This window comes from Clupea harengus, chromosome 8 (genome assembly GCF_900700415.2).
Source record: "Clupea harengus chromosome 8, Ch_v2.0.2, whole genome shotgun sequence".
NCBI classification, from domain to species: domain Eukaryota; kingdom Metazoa; phylum Chordata; class Actinopteri; order Clupeiformes; family Clupeidae; genus Clupea; species Clupea harengus.
In genome coordinates this window covers 1,410,717-1,426,590 of record NC_045159.1, presented here as the reverse complement: position 1 = coordinate 1,426,590, position 15,874 = coordinate 1,410,717, and the positions used below count along the sequence as shown (strand labels likewise).

Below are 15,874 nucleotides of genomic sequence, written 5' to 3'. Positions count from 1 at the left end.
ACACACACACACACACACCCACAGGTGGGTCTGCTGTTGTTACACACCCCCTGTACTGTGTGCTGGGAAAGAAGAGAAGGAGCCAAGTTTGAAGGCAGTGATGAATTATTAATGGGCTGAGAGACGGCCAAGAGAACCTGGATCTTCTTGAAGTTGATGTGAAATACTAACCAATGTGCTGTCATTCATTCATTGTGTGTATGTCTTTTGCAGTTTCGATCTCCTGTCAGTGGGCGGGATCTCCGTCACCCTTGTGTTCCAGCGGTCTCCGTTCCTGTCCCAGAGACGTACCGTGTGGCTGCCGTGGAACCAGTTTGTGGTTCTGGAGCGCGTGGTGATGGACCGGGCCGAGCCCAAGGTGGCGGCGACGACGTGTGAGAGGAAGAGCCTGGCCAGCCCCTATCCCATCATCCTCTCTTCCCCGCTCACGTGCTTCACTGGCACGTGTGAGGAGCGAGGACCCGCCGTCCCCGAGCTACAGGTACAGGGCACGGGCTCCTTAAAGGTGCAGTCTGCGATTCTGGCGAAAGGTTGTTGATATGTGAGCTCATCAGCCAATACAGTTATACACCACCCTTCCATGCTCCTGAAGCAACGTGTTGATTGACTGGAATTGTTTATCACTCGGTCCGAGCCACTATGTTTGCTTTCCCACTTGCAGATCCAGGACTGTGTACAAACACAGCACACACTGAACCGACAGCTAGAGGTCCGTGAGGAGTAATTCTCTGAATTTGGGGAGAGAAAAAAAAGTATTTGATTTGATTAGAATCGCAGACAGCACTTTGAATATAAAATGAATAAAAACATAGGATTTCAAAATACTCATTTTCAGATCAGGAGTGGTACAGTATATTCTGGAAAGAGTTTTCAAAATAAATGAACAACGACAACATGATTAGAGTGGCTCTACCCAATCTCTGTCACAAATGATCAGCCCGTTATAAATAATAGGAAAGTTATGAGCATGTCCCAAAACAATTGTGTGTGAAGAAAAAGCAAGAACCCTGTCCTTTAAAAATCATCTGGAAAATATATATGCAAGTTATTATTAAAATGTTTTTTTTTCTCACCCTATGGATTACAGTCTTAAAAAATCTGTTGTAGGAAAATAGAGGATCACACCTATATTACAATGGCTTTGTGCAGTGGTGTACAGTACAGCCATCAGTTTAGTAACGATGTAAATGTACACATAGTAGGTTTGGATTAAGAATAGCTAGGTTAGGGTGCATTCACATACATCTATAGTATGTACATGCTGTTACACACTTACAATAGTATGCTAGACTGTAAACAGTGAAATCATTACTTTGTAACTAGGACACTGTTATATAAAGAGCAACCTCAATCTGAAAAGTATGCTAGTCCCTTTCCGCATCCATTGCATGTAGCCAGGTGGAATGACACTAGATAGATAAAGAAGAGAAGCCCACAGGATGTTCTACATCAAGCTGATTTTAGTGAACAGTAAGAGCATTCAGTAGTAAGTAAAATAGTAAGCGCTGAAGTAAATAGCCCAGAGCATTCATTCATCTGGATTATTCATATACCAGTACAGTACATGAATCAGAATCTATTTATTGGCCAAGTATACACTAGAGATTCATCTTAATGCAAAAGCAATGTAGTTCATCATTGACATACAGTATACATGTATGCAGGGACCACATTAGGTACAATTCAAGTCAACTGAACACTAAAAATTCATACCGGAAGACGTGAGCAATACTAGGTCAACATTTTTTCAAGAGTGCTCTTTTTACAATAACAACACATCCATTTTAGACACCAGACGTGCACAGTTCCAATTACGAGATAACACCCGCAGTTCCTTCTGCGAAGTACAAATAACTACTATATTAGATCAGATCATACATGAGAAATGTTCATTACAAATATTTTTCAAATACGATCTTAACCCCAGAGTTGTATTTGTTGTGCTATTTGCAATGTGCAATTTAGCATTAGTGCTTCAGAGAGTCTCCAGCCATGTTTGTCTGTCCTCGGTCATGACAGACTACTGGAGACAACGAGTGGAGCGTGGAAAGCCACAGGAAGGCTGGGTGCTCAGAGGAGCACAGTGATGTGTGTTGGGAAATGATGGGTGCGTGGAACAGCAAATGGGGCGTTTGCGAGGGGCTCGCTCTCCACCATCAGAGAAAACAGCCTCCGCGTGTCACTGTGTGTCTCTCGAAATCATTGGCAGAATAGAGAAGAAGAAACTCGCCGTCAGACGACTTCCCATTTCTCATCGTTGCTTTCCAGGTCGGGATCGTCGTGTTCCTGAAGGGTCAGGGAGGTGGTGGTGTCACACTAAATTCACATTCCCTCACTCACACCTCCTCTGGTTTCTCTGCTTCATAACTTCACCTTGTAATCCATTCCCAGTTAGTTTGCAGTCATTACTTTGGAATGATGTTCAAACCTGTATGCATTCATGCAGTAATACATTTACATTTAGTCATTTAGCAGACGCTTTTGTCCAAAGCGACGTACAAGGGAGAGAATAGTCAAGCTACGAGCAATAGAACCTGGTGTAACAATAAATAAATACTACTTTACATAAGAAATATAACAAAATGAAATAAAAAGGAAAAGAGAAGTGCAGAAATGTAACTGCTGTAATTGCAAGTTACGCACTAGTCGAAGTGCCAGTTAGGACGGGAAGTGCTCTCTGAAGAGTTGGGTCTTCAAAAGCTTCTTAAAGGTAGAGAGGGACGCCCCTGCTCTGGTAGTGCTGGGTAGTTCATTCCACCAACGTGGAACTACAAATGAGAATAGTCTGGACTGCCGTACTTGCACAGACGGCAGTGCCAATCGACGCTCACTAGAAGAGCGCAGCATCCTGGGTGTAACATTTGCCCTTACAAGAGCATTTAGGTAGGTGGGAGCAGAACCATCAAGCACTCTGTAGGCAAGCATAAGTGACTATAATAATAATAAGATTATAATAATAAGATAGCTCAACACTACCAGTCTTTAATTGAGTTTCAGACTGCATTCTGGTTGGGGCCTTATTTTAGATTCCGCATGTAGGAAATGTTGATAATCAGTTTTCACCTGGCTGCTCTTGTAGCTGTGATATCAACTCCCAGGTTTTACCATTCACACTTTACCACCATCTGTTGTTTCACATCCCCTTTCCACTGTTAGCAAGACTATGTGTGTGTGTGTCTGTGTGTGTGTGTGTGTGTGTGTGTGTGTGTGTGTGTGTGTGTGTGTGTGTGTGTGTGTGTGTGTGCTCTCACCGCTCTCCAGGTTAAGGATGTGGTGTTTATCCAGAGACCAGCCGCCCAGGTTGGAGGCGATCATCTCAAATCCTGTGTGGTTTTTGAGCTGTCGAATTCCACTAATGAGGATTTAGTGAAGTGTAAGGTGTGGTCCATAGGAAGGGATGAAATGAGTCATTGTGTGATTTCCCTCATAGCACACAGTGAATGTTGTAGGCGGAGAGAGTTGCGAGGCACACGCGCGGATGATTGAACTTCATTGCACCTACATTGCGAGGGTGGTAACTCGGCTGTGTAATTATACGTACCATTTTGCACCCATCCCCTTGTCTTTTCTTCCCATTTCTCTCTTATTTCTCTGTTATATTACTCTCATCTCCCCTCTCCTCCTCTCTCCCCCCCCTCCCCCCCATGCTCCCCTCCAGGCGGTGCAGGAGGAGGTGTACATCCCCGGGAGCTTTGTGAAGCTGAGCTATCTGAGCACACGGGCGCCGGGCTACCGCTCCCTGCTGCGGGTGCTCCTCACCCCCGGCAGCCTCCCCCACGGCCTGGCCAAGGTGCACGTGGCCACCGCCGTCCAGGGACGCCTGCTCCAGAAGTGGTTCCCAGCCGCCCCCAACCTGGTCTACGTGCTCTCCTGGAACAAGACCAACGTCTACGGACAGCAAGTCACTGGCCTGGTGCAGGCACAGGGTGAGTGTGTGTGTGTGTTTGTGTGTGTGTGTGTGTGTGTGTGTGTGTGTGTGTGTGTGTGTGTGTGTGTGTGTGTGTGTGTGTGTGTGTGTGTGTGTGTGGGAGGGGGTGTGTGTGTGTGTGTGTGTGTGTGTGTGTGTGTGTGGGAGGGGGGGTGGGGTGTGTGTGTGTGTGTGTGTGTGTGTGTGTGGGAGGGGGGTGGGTGTGTGTGTGTGTGTGTGTGTGTGTGTGGGAGGGGGGGTGGGTGTGGGGGTGTGTGTGTGTGTGTGGGAGGGGGGGTGGGGGTGTAATGTGGTGCTCCTCTCTCCTCCTTTTCTCGCCCTGCCTGCACTCTTTCTCATGCTCTCTCTCTCTCTGTCCCTCTCTCGGCCTTTCTTTCTTGCCATACAGTGTTTGTTCATGGAGCGTGCTGTCTGGTTCAGTCGAGTGGTTTTGTGATCTTAAGCAGTGTTTTGCCACAGATCCACTCACAGTTGTGTGTATTTGGGAAGCTCAAGGCCAGCACTTGGATTATCAACTTGTTTTTATCTGCCATCACTGTGTTGGCTGAGCTTTATATGACTCAGTCAGAATTGAGTGGTTTTGGTGTTATAGTGTATGTGTTAAATAGAACACCTGTGTAACCCTTCAACCCGTATGGCTGATTGCCACAGCACTGTCAGTTCTTTGTTTCTATGGACACCACCAGAACAGACCACTAAACTGAGCTAAAACTGAAAAGAATCAGAAACCCAGTGTACATTTATTCGTTAAGCCACAGGGACAATACGAACAAGGGACATGTCTGACCCCATGATGTGAAACCTATGACATTAATGGTGTTTTCACAATACCAGTTGTTACACCAACTTAACTACCAACTGAAGTTCAAAACACAACATTGAATCACAATGTGAATTTAATCACTCTGAAATTGAATCAGGCTGCAATGTGCTACTTTTCGACGGAAATATGTACAAAGGGCATATAAATAAAATATGAAAATGATACAAACCAGAGCTGATTCACATTTTTTCATTTCTGTACTTTAAGGCATAAATAGGAGTTATTTTATTTTTTTACCATCAGTAGAAAAAGGTTAATTTGCAGACTTTATGTACAGTATATAACCATAAATAGAGAAGTGAGAGAGAGGCACGGGAGTGGCAGGCAAAACCAGGAGAAGGAGAGGAGCTTGCCTGCCTGGTAGAAGACAAATGCAGACCAAAAATAGTCTGAAATGAGACTGAGACAGGGTTGACAGGAGATGCTGCTTGTCTTGTGGCTGGTTGTTCAGTGGTGTGGTGGGAAATGTAGTCAGTACCCACATCATTCAAAATTAATGTATTCTGTACAGTAAGTGATCATGTCCCTAAATCATGGTCTGTCAATAAAAGAGACTGATCTTAGATGGGACACGACTGGATCAAGGACAAAACGGATATACAGGACAGAGCTTATATAGAATGCCATTTGTTTGTGTTTTTAGCTTGCGTGCGTGTGTTTGCGTGCGTTTGAGTGTACCTGTATTTCGCTGAAGTGTGACTGTATTTGTGTCAGTATTTGTTTGTATGTATGTCACCGTGCATTTGAACGTGTGTGTTTTGGCATGTGTGTTTCTGCATATTTGTGTCTGTGTGTGTACACGTCAGTGAGTGCGTGTGTGTGTGTGTGTGTGTGTGTGTGTGTGTGTCTGTGTGTCCTTTGATCCTTGTGTTTACTGAATGCAGCCTGTAATCTCTCAGTGCACAGGTTTGTCTGCTCTATTTGATGCTCTGCTAATAGTGATCAGTTTATACAGGCAGTGCTGGAGCCGGCCAACTCCATTTATTCATGAATAATACCCAAACACACCACACAATTAGACAGGACGGCCCGGCCCCATTGAAATTCCACACACATAGTGCGTTGTGTGCAAACCTATTTCAGTCCACACACAGCAATGCTAGAGAGATAAGGAGACCAAGAGAGACTCTAATTTATTCATTTATCTGTGAGGGCTACTGGGAAGGCTGCTGCAACACAAAACCCATCTTTTTTCCCCCTCTATGTCTCTCTCTCTCTCTCTCTCTCTCTCTCTCTCTCTCTCTCTGTAGTCCTCCCTCTCCCTGGCCTCTTCCCACTGTATGCTGTACTATCTATCTTAGTCCTTTTTTCACCTCTTTCTTTTTCTACAGTATATGTGTGTAATGGTTTTTCTCCTTCTCATGATGAGAGTTAAAGTCTGATCCATCATGGTAACTCCAGCAGGAGCCTAGAGCCATGCTGTGGAAAAGAGTATATACTATGTGTACTGAGGCCCAAGACCCAACATTTAAGGGAGGCAAATAGAATAAGGACATAATGAGAATAGTTTCTGTGTGCAAGTGTGTGTGCGTGTTAGTGTGTGTGTGTGTGTGTGTGTGTGTGTGTGTGTGTGTGTGTTCGTATGCTTGTGTGTCTTTGTGTGTTTGTGTGTGTGTGTTTGTATGAGTGTGTGTGTATTTGTGTCTGCGTGTGTCTGTGTATGTGTCTGTCTGTCTGTGTGTGTATGCGTGTTTGTGTGTGCATATGTGTGTGTGTGTGTGTGTGTGTGTGTGTGTGTGTGTGTGTGTGTGTGTGTGTGTGCATGTGCATGTGTGTGTGGGCATGCATGTTTGCTCAGGGGCTTGGAGCAGCAGAGCGTGATGATATCAGTGATGCATTAAAAGCTGTCTGGAGGGCCAAAGAGTGCTTCATCACACAAACTCTCTCTCTCACACACACACACACACACACACACACACACACACACACACACACACACCCGCTCCTTCAAACACACAGACACAGACACAGACACGCTCGCTGTATGACATATAAGACTAAACACATTCCCAACACTATGCTTTCCACTATTTCACAAAAGCATGCTACACCTCTCTGTAGTAAAATTGTCTCCAGGACTTGAATCTGTGTGTTTGTCTGATTGTGTGTTTGTGTGTCTTAGTGTCCGTGGGATATGAATATGAAGAGTGTCCGGATCTCATTGTGTGGGAGAGGAGGTCAGCGCAGCTCCAAGGATTTGAGATGATCGCCTCCAACCTGGGCGGCTGGTCTCTGGATAAACACCACATCCTTAACCTGGAGAGCGGTGAGAGCACACACACACACACACACACACACACACACACACACACACACACACACACACACACACACACACACACACACTTCACCTCTCGAGTACTTTTCTATTCTCATGCCCACGACTGGCAGCAATCTTTTCAAAACTGAAATAACTGAAGGCTCTCACAAGCTGTTCACGGATAGGCTGCTCCTCATTTTACACCGTCCTCTGTGTCACTGTCCTGTAATAACAAAATATTTTCAAGACAAAAAAAACAAAGCTGATTATTTACCAGATACATCCATCTGTTTTATGTGCAGAGACAGTCGCAGTGACTCTTTGTTGACCCATACTTGAGAGGGAGGAAAACGTTTCATTTTGTCTTTGAATCGCAGCATTGTTACAGTAGCCGTTTGACCACTTCTCATCTCACCAGGCATCCTGCACAAGGGGAACGGGGAGAACGTTTTCATCTCCGAGCAGCCTCCGGTCATCTCCACGGCGATGGGGATGGGCACGGTGCGGGCGATCCCGTGCCCCAGCTGTAACGGCCCCGCCACCGGCCGCAACCTCTTTGCCCCAGTGGCGCTGGCCTGCGGCTCAGACGGCAGCGTCTACGTGGGAGACTTCAACTTCATCAGAAGGATCCTACCCAACGGCTTCACCATCAGCATCCTGGAGCTCCGGTTTGATGCCTAATTAGATATCTAACCCCTCACACATATGTTCACAGCGGCACACACACACACACACACACACACACGCGCTAACACAGTCACGTGTGCGCACACACACACAGTCAAAAAATTATGTGTTGAAAGAACGCAGTTTAATCATGCCTCATATTTCTGTCTAACCGTATCAAGTGAAACTAGTCTGTCTAGAATATGTTTTTTGAACACAGCATACATTTGTGGGTGGAATTTTTATATTTAAGTTAAATGTATTAGCCTTGCACAGAAGACAAATGTTTGTCTTTAGTCTAGTCAAATTAATTAGTACATTGCTTCTCTGTCTTACTAGTATTGGCCCTGTTGAAGGAATTAATATGACATAATATAATATGATAGTTTTAGTAATGTCAATCAAAAAACAAAAGTGCATTCAATTTACTTGATTGAAACATCTACACTGAGCTTGTTCCCATCAACATTGATTCAGAAGATTTGCGTTCCTGGCCACAAACTCACTCTATTGATGCATGCTTATCTTACATGATTCAATTGGATAAGTCGAACACTTTGTCAGAACTAGTTAGTTCAACATAATAACATCTTGTTGTTAAGTAGTTAGTGTAATTCAAACCTAATGTGATTTAATAGATTTTACAACCCACTTTTGATCGTTTTTTTCTCACACATACAGTCAGTCAAAAATGGTATGTACTCAATTTAGAGTATGAAATGGTATAAGTGCATAATAAAGCAATGGTTAACAATACAGACGTAAGTAGCGGGTAGCACTGCTGTGACATTGACAGTGAAAAAGGACAATGGGAAGAAAGCCTATTTATTTACACCCCTAATGTCTGTAACAATATAGTGATGTTTATTGTATGCATGCTAAGAGCTGTTGAGAGCTGTTGCATGAAAGCACCATCAGAAGTCATTTTATCTGCACATGGCTATCACCTAATCTCCTTCTGCTCTCTTCTCCTTGTGTCGCCGCCAGGAATCGAGACATAAGGCACAGGTATGTGTCAAAACACTCGCCGAAGCAATTATCCCTTCTAGTGCAGGCACAATGACTGTAATAAGTGTGTTTTGAAATCACTGTGGGTCACACACACACACACACACACACACACACACACACACACACACACACATGTGTTCCTCCATCCTTGTAGCTCCGCTTCACACTCGGCCCTTCTGTGTGAGGCGTGAAGGGGTGAGGATGGAGTGGATGCAGTGTTGGGGGTGGGGTGGGGTGCAGGGTGCAGGGTGTGTGCACGCTGGTCGATAAGGACACGTATTGACCCGAATCTGACGCCGGTGTGGATTAGCAGCGCTGGGCTCTCAGGCGGAGGCAAATGGAAAAGGGGGGCGCCGGCTCCGCGCTCTTTAGAGTGCAGCCCCTTATCAGACACGAGGCCACCCTGTAATGTGTGTGTGTGTGTGTGTGTGTGTGTGTGTGTGTGTGTGGGTAGCCCTGAGCCTCTCCTGCTGTTTGGAAGCTGAAGAGGATGTGTGTGTGTGTGTGTGTGTGTGTGTGTGAGTGTGTGAGTGTGTGTGTGTGTGTTTCAGGGGGTGTGGGGTGTTGGCTGTTTGATGGGCCAGATCTCGGGATCCCACCCACATCCACATCCACCTCGCCTCACACTGCGATCATCCAGTCTCTAACCAGCGTGACACCAGCGCAGCTCTCACTATCTATTGTGTACAGCGGGCCTGTGCTGGAAAACGTGTCATCGCTCAGAGCACAGGAAGAGAGGCAGAATTGCTTATTCCTTAGTCCGAAGCTAAATGTTGATTACAGGCAGGATCGGAGCAAGCCTGTCACCCATAGAGTGGCGAAAGTGGCTTGCGATGCATCAACACACTCACATGAAAGCTCCTTCGGATTCCTTTTTTTTCTCCCTCCCTTCCGTTCTGTGTCCTCCCCACAGAGCTCTGTATGTTATATTGCTGTCGGAGCGCTGTCTTAACGGATTAGATCACATATACGGACTGGAAATGAAATTACTTCAAAAGCAGACGTGTGTGTGTCTGTGTGTGTGTGTGCTGTGTGCTGTGTGCTGTGTGCTGTGTGCTGTGTGTAAGTGTGTGTGTGTGTGTGTGTCTGTATGTGTGTGTGTGTGTGTGTGTGTGTGTGTGTGTGTGTGTGTGTGTGTTTGTGATCCACGGATGTGGATCTAGCCTCTGAAGCAGATAGACGCCTCCCAGTGCTGCTAATTTGCGAGCCGACGTTTCAAATGGGGTCTTTGAGAGCTGCGATCAAAACCCTGAAGGCTGTCAAATCTCTCTCCGCGGCTGTTTATGGGGGTGGGGTGGTAATGGTGGTGGTGGTGGCTGGGGGGATAGTGGGTCCTAAGCAGGCATAACAAGACTGCAGGGATTAAAAGATATTACAACTTTCAACATGCCTTCAGGGAAGCATGTTTAGGCATCCCCCAAGGCAAACACATGAAGTGGCATGCATAATGACACACATACCCACGTGCACACACGGTACAGCTAAATATGTTCTCTGAACTGAACACACACACACACACACACACACACACACACTAGCAGTCTAACATGCATCACAGATTAAATGCAAATATATATGCAGAAATGTATCTACATACCCGTCTGTCCCTTTCTCTCTCTCACTCTCTCTCTCTCTCTCCTTCCCTCCATCTCTCTCTCTCTATCTCTCTCTCTCTCTCTCTCTCTCTCTCTATCTATCTCTCTCCCTCCAACTCTCTATCTGTCACGCTCTCAGCACCAGCCCAGCTCACAAGTACTACCTAGCGATGGACCCGCTGAACGAGGTGCTGTACGTGTCCGACACCAGCAGCCGCCGGGTCTACCGGCTGCGCACCCTCACCGAGCCCCGGGACCTGGCCCGCAACATGGAGGTGGTGGCGGGCACCGGCGAGCAGTGCACCCCCTTCCACCAGAACGTCTGCGGAGATGGAGGGAAAGCCGCAGACGCCTCCCTCAGCAACCCCAGAGGTGCATACGCCTAATTCCAGACATTTAGCATAGGGTTTGCCTCACTGCACAGACAGACTTGCTTCCTATTGGATTTGATGCTTCTAAACACAGTGATAAAGGCATATCCAGAGGTATATGAAGGCACATCCAATTTTAAGCCAGCGATTTAAGCCCTGATATGTTTGTGTGGAGAGAGAAAGAAGAATGTGTATGTGTATGTGTGTTAGAGAGAGAGAGAGTGTGTGTGTGTGTTTGAGAGGGAGAGAGAGTGTGTTAGAGAGAGAGAGTATGTGTGTGTTTGAGATAGAGAGAAAGAGAGAGATTGAGTGTTTTTTAGAGAGAGAGAGTGTGTGTGTGTGTGTGTGTGTGTGTTTGTGAGAGAGCGAGAGTAAATGTGGTTTGCACATGCAGTTATGTTTGGCCCTGTGTTCATATCCATCATGTTCATACTCTCCTCAGCCTCCCTGCAGCACTGAAAACATTACAGCTATTAATTATAACAGCTCCAGCCAGCGTGACAGTGGAGTAGCACTTAATCACTGTCACCAACGCAGACCTGCGCTGGCCTGCTTGTCCTACACACACACACATGCGGGCGCGCACACACACACTCAGCGTGCCCCGCTCCAGAAACTCTGTGGTCTCTGCATGTATTTTATTCATAATAGGACCACTGCTACAGCCTCTCTTGCATTCACCCATTCTCTCTCTCATGTGTGTCTGTTCTTGTATTTGTTGGTGTGTATGTGCTTGTGCACGTGTGTGTGTGTGTGTGTGTGAGCTTATGTGTGTGTATGTGTGTGTGTCCTTTGATCCTGGTGTTTTCTGAATGCAGGCTGTAATCTCTCAGAGCACAGGTCCCCCTCTCCTCACTCTTTGATGCTCTGCTCAGACGCAGTGGTCAGTGGAAAGCAGGAAGCCACGCGAGAAACATCTGTGTTTCGAGAGGGGGCCCTGGCCGTCCTCGCTTTCATTAAGAGACTCTCCACATTCACCGGCCGCTTGTGTTATTGATTCAGCCACAGCATGAAGATTTATGAGAGGCCGTGCACAATGAGAAAGGGAGAGAAAGACAGAGAGAGAGAGAGAGAGAGAGACAGAAAGAGAAGGGTGCACGTCCACCCTGGCTTTTCGATGAAAAGGCCGGACCCCTGGCGCGTCTGTCTGAGGAGGGCTAGTTATGCTAATCCTCCTGTCTGAGGCGTCAACAGAGTCACGCCGCTCTCAGAGACGGAGGCTTTTCATCGTTATCGTCAGCCTGGTTTTTATGCCTTATAAATGTCACTGCCCCGATCATACCTCCACACACCGCTCTGAACTGTGGGGTGGAGACTCGGAAGAGCTGAGGAAGAATATGGAGAGAGTGGAGGGGGTGGGGGGGTGGTGGAGAGAGAGAGGGAGGGAGAGAGGGAGGGAGAGAGAAAGAGAAAGGGGGGGTGAGGTAGAGGGGGATGCGGTTTTAGGTTGAAGCCGTAGGGCAAGCGCTGGATTATGAAGGATGACAGTGGTGCTCTCTCAGCTAAATGAGGCGCAGAATCCATTAGAGATCTGTACCTGCTCTTCTGTCACTGTCACACTCCTCCGGACACTGGCCGCCGCTCGCCCGTCACTCAGGGTGACTGACAGAGGGGGGGTGGGGCCACAGGCTTCAGGTTGTTTTTCCTTTCTGGCTCGTTAGCTCAAGTTAAGGGGCGCAAGGACGCACAGTCACGTGGTCGAGGACTGGAGAGAAACAGCATCCAAACAGACAAACGGAGGGTTATATAGGCCTGCAGTCTAGAAAAACATCAACACCTGACCTGAAGATCACCAATGGGGAAGCACTATATGGATGCCCCCCTTAAAGAGTGCATTTTGTTGTTCAGACATTAAGCCTCCACTTTCAATATGGAATCACATATCTGGCCTCAGAAGAGTGTATCCGATCATTCATCTTCTACATCAACGCTGAAACACTGTTCCCTTCTTGACAACAGAGCTTAAGTGTACGTCCCATGGCTATGTATTTTTCTTGAGTGTCTGATTAGACGCTGTGTTTGTAGAAATCACTCAGTCGCTCAGCACGCTGGCAGCATTGCGTCAGGCTTGTCGCTGTTGCCAAGGGAGACGGGCTTATTCCTGTGCAGGTTGAGGCTCATTACGGGAACATGTTATTAAATCATTTCCCTACGGTAGGCTGTGACACCGTGTCAGATGACTTCCTGGTGACACAGTACATTAGGTCCCGCCATGGCAGTAACACGATCGTTCCATGACCTTTGCCCTTTCCCCCCTCCATGACGGCCTAAGGGGGAGGCGCGGGAACCACAGTGGCCTTGAGCGTAGGACATATAGAGAGAGAGAGAGAGAGAGAGAGAGAGACAGCTCCAAGAGCAGCTGACCCGGCATTTGTCAGGCTCGGATCCTTTCATGAGTCCACTATTGCCTGTAATCAGATCAGTTTATCATGTTAGAGCGATTGACACACTGACCTCTTGGGTCATGCATGTAGAAAATCAAAAAACCTACTGGTTGTCCCTAGAGCAGCTCGCTCTCTGTTGTCTTCACTGTTACGTCTAAGTATGGAGTCAAGCATCAATGTCTTTTCAGTGGTCAAAAGAGACAGAATATAGTGTTAAAAGTATTTATCATTGTATTATGAGGAAGGTGTGTGTGTGTGTGTGTGTGTGTGTGGTGGGCGTGCTTCTTTTTTATGATGGTGGGTAATTACAGGTGATGAATTAGAGGTATTAGCTGATTGATCACGGGTTTAATAGAGCTGAAGTCAGTCAGTTTGATTGATGGGCCTCTAATGAGTCGTCTGAATGCTGCCCCACTGCTGCAGACCCAAACCGGCAGCAGGCAGTGGCCTCCTCGCCTCAGTGCCTCCCTGCCTCCCTGCCTCAGTGCCTCCCCGCCTCAGCACCAGATCGCACCTGACTCGCTTATGACAGCCCGCCAGGAGTAGGCCAATCTAGATTTTCACACTTGAATATGTCTCCAGCGAGCGCAGATTGGTTTAAAAAACCTGATACTATCTTTTAGAGCAACTGATACCATCTGTTTAACAGCATGATCAATGTGCGAGAGAGCTTTTAAGACACATTCCCTATGAAACATGTGGAAATCCATCTCAAAATTGCTCTTTGTTCCATCTTTGTGAGTTTGCTTTGATCGATCCGTTCTTCTCTGACTGGCTGGCTGGCTGGGAATTCAGGGGTTAGTCTTCACTGTGGTCGACAGAAAAAAAACTAGAAAACTGTCTTTCAGAAAAATACCAAAAGCTATCATTATCAGACCTGAACTAGTGTCAGAGGATACGGTAACAACAGTAATTACATTCCATCTCAACCACAATATAAATTATTTTTCAACATACTGAGGTGCAGTCAGGGCAGAAAGTTCTGGAGTTTGAGCAGTTGGTAGATGCTTTATCTATTTTTGAGAGCATTTGTCAGTGTGATAATTGTGCCTTCTATGAACTGCTAATTGAGCCACAGGTTAAGTCAGGCGTTGGAGCATGCTATGTAAAGGCTGTGTGTCTTTATGCATATGCTGTTCCTACACAATCATGAACCACTTCTGCATATATTTCACAGGACTTGTCTGACCTATGCCTGATATTGAATTTATTTTTAGACCGACTGACAGAACACTGAGAATGTCCTATTCTGGTTTTCCTTCCTTTTTTTAGAAATTATATCAGTACAGAAATGTCACCTGTACCATCCTTTTTATCTGCCTGTTTTTGCTTTTGAATGTAAATAAGCTCATTTTCAATGCAGCCCGTCTTCTCCATAAACAGTTCAATCACAAGCACAAGGCAGCACAAGTGGCACAGTTCAGGGAACTTAATTACAAACATGATGAGACCACTGGAGGGATTTTGACGTGCGTTAGATTTTACACACATGCGGCGGTACATTTAATCTGCCGGAATCTGTCGGGCGGACGCGTGTGTAGGAGCGCGTCTTGCGCGGCCAAAGCGGACTGTGGCACCGGTTCAGAGCCAGTCAGCGCGCCGCCCGCACAGCCGATGTGACAGCTCCAATCCCGCTTGCACACAGCCAATTATCCTCCTCCCATGACTGGGAGTGAGAGCAGCCGCCTTACACACACAAGTGAGCGAACGAGTGAGCGAGCGCTCTCTCCAGAGAGAGGGAGAGAGAGCGAGCGAGCTAGAGAGATCCCACACGCCGGCCCTGCAGTATTGCTTTGAGGTGTCCCGTGGCCGCCCGTGGTATCAGCGTGTGCGAGCGGCAAGGGCTGCCAAGTCCACTTTAGCGCCGAGCAGCAGCACGAGTTGAGTGGCAAGCACAGTGATGCGTGAGACTGCAGCCGCTCACCCAGAACAGAGAGATCAGCCGCGCTGATGGAGGAGAGAATGGAAGGGAGGATGGAGGGGAGAGGGGAGAAGCGGAGGAGAGGAGAGGAGAGGAGAGGAGAGGAGAGAGCGGTTGGTTGTCAGGGAGAAATGGACAACAAAGAGTGTGGATAAAAAAAGCTCCTGAGAGGTAAAGAAATGATAGGTCAGGGACTCCGGCGAGTGAAAGAGACATGAGAAAATAAAACAGAGAGGGAGAGAAAGAAGAAGAGACGTGTCAACCTCGTGGCAACAGATAGAGAGGGATGAGAGAGAAGAATAAAGGGCAAGCGAGACGGAGCGACTCGCCGGGGAGAAAGATGGGGGGTCAGTGGAACGACAGCATTTTGTCTTTTTCCTTTAAGCGAGCAGCGTGAGGGATTAACGGTGGGTCAGTCACTGCGACCGGTCCATTTATCATCCCTCTGCAGATGCTCCTTCCCCTCGGCCCTCTCCGCTCTCCCCGCGCCCCGCAGCCAGAGCTATTGCCGGCGCAGCGCGGCCTCACCGACCCCCCCGCCGGCCAGATGGAAGGGGGAAAAAGAAAAAAAGATGTCTGAAGACTGATTGTATATTCTCTCGTTTATTAGTGCATCCAACCATTTGACCTACAAGGTCTTCATTAGGCTTGTGTCAGCTGCGTGGTCAATGGAGGTTTCTGCTGTTTAGTAAATACCATTAAGTTGGTTGTTGTGGTGAGGTCACAGTGACAGACGGATAGCCAGTTTTAACATGTAGACTTGAAGGCTACTCCAGTCAGGTTATGGATTTTTCCAGGAGGTTGACAGAGTTGATTTGGTAGATGTGGGTCTGTACGGCATTGACTGTGGCAAGGGATTACAGTGATTGGCGTTACCTCTTATTCTCTCCAACCCCCACTTCTCATGACTCTCCG

At 47.1% G+C, this 15,874-nt stretch overlaps 1 protein-coding gene across 1 annotated transcript in view; it reads left to right on the top strand.

Annotated features, from left to right (window-relative positions):
• Positions 1 to 15,874, top strand: part of tenm1 (teneurin transmembrane protein 1) — an 85,586-nt gene that overhangs the window by 53,338 nt on the left and 16,374 nt on the right. The window contains exons 16-21 of the mRNA XM_042708379.1: positions 214 to 481; positions 3,659 to 3,926; positions 6,874 to 7,017; positions 7,430 to 7,679; positions 8,665 to 8,685; positions 10,423 to 10,655. Coding sequence (XP_042564313.1) covers positions 214 to 481; positions 3,659 to 3,926; positions 6,874 to 7,017; positions 7,430 to 7,679; positions 8,665 to 8,685; positions 10,423 to 10,655 — 1,184 coding nt within the window. The remainder of the gene's footprint in view (positions 1 to 213; positions 482 to 3,658; positions 3,927 to 6,873; positions 7,018 to 7,429; positions 7,680 to 8,664; positions 8,686 to 10,422; positions 10,656 to 15,874) is intronic.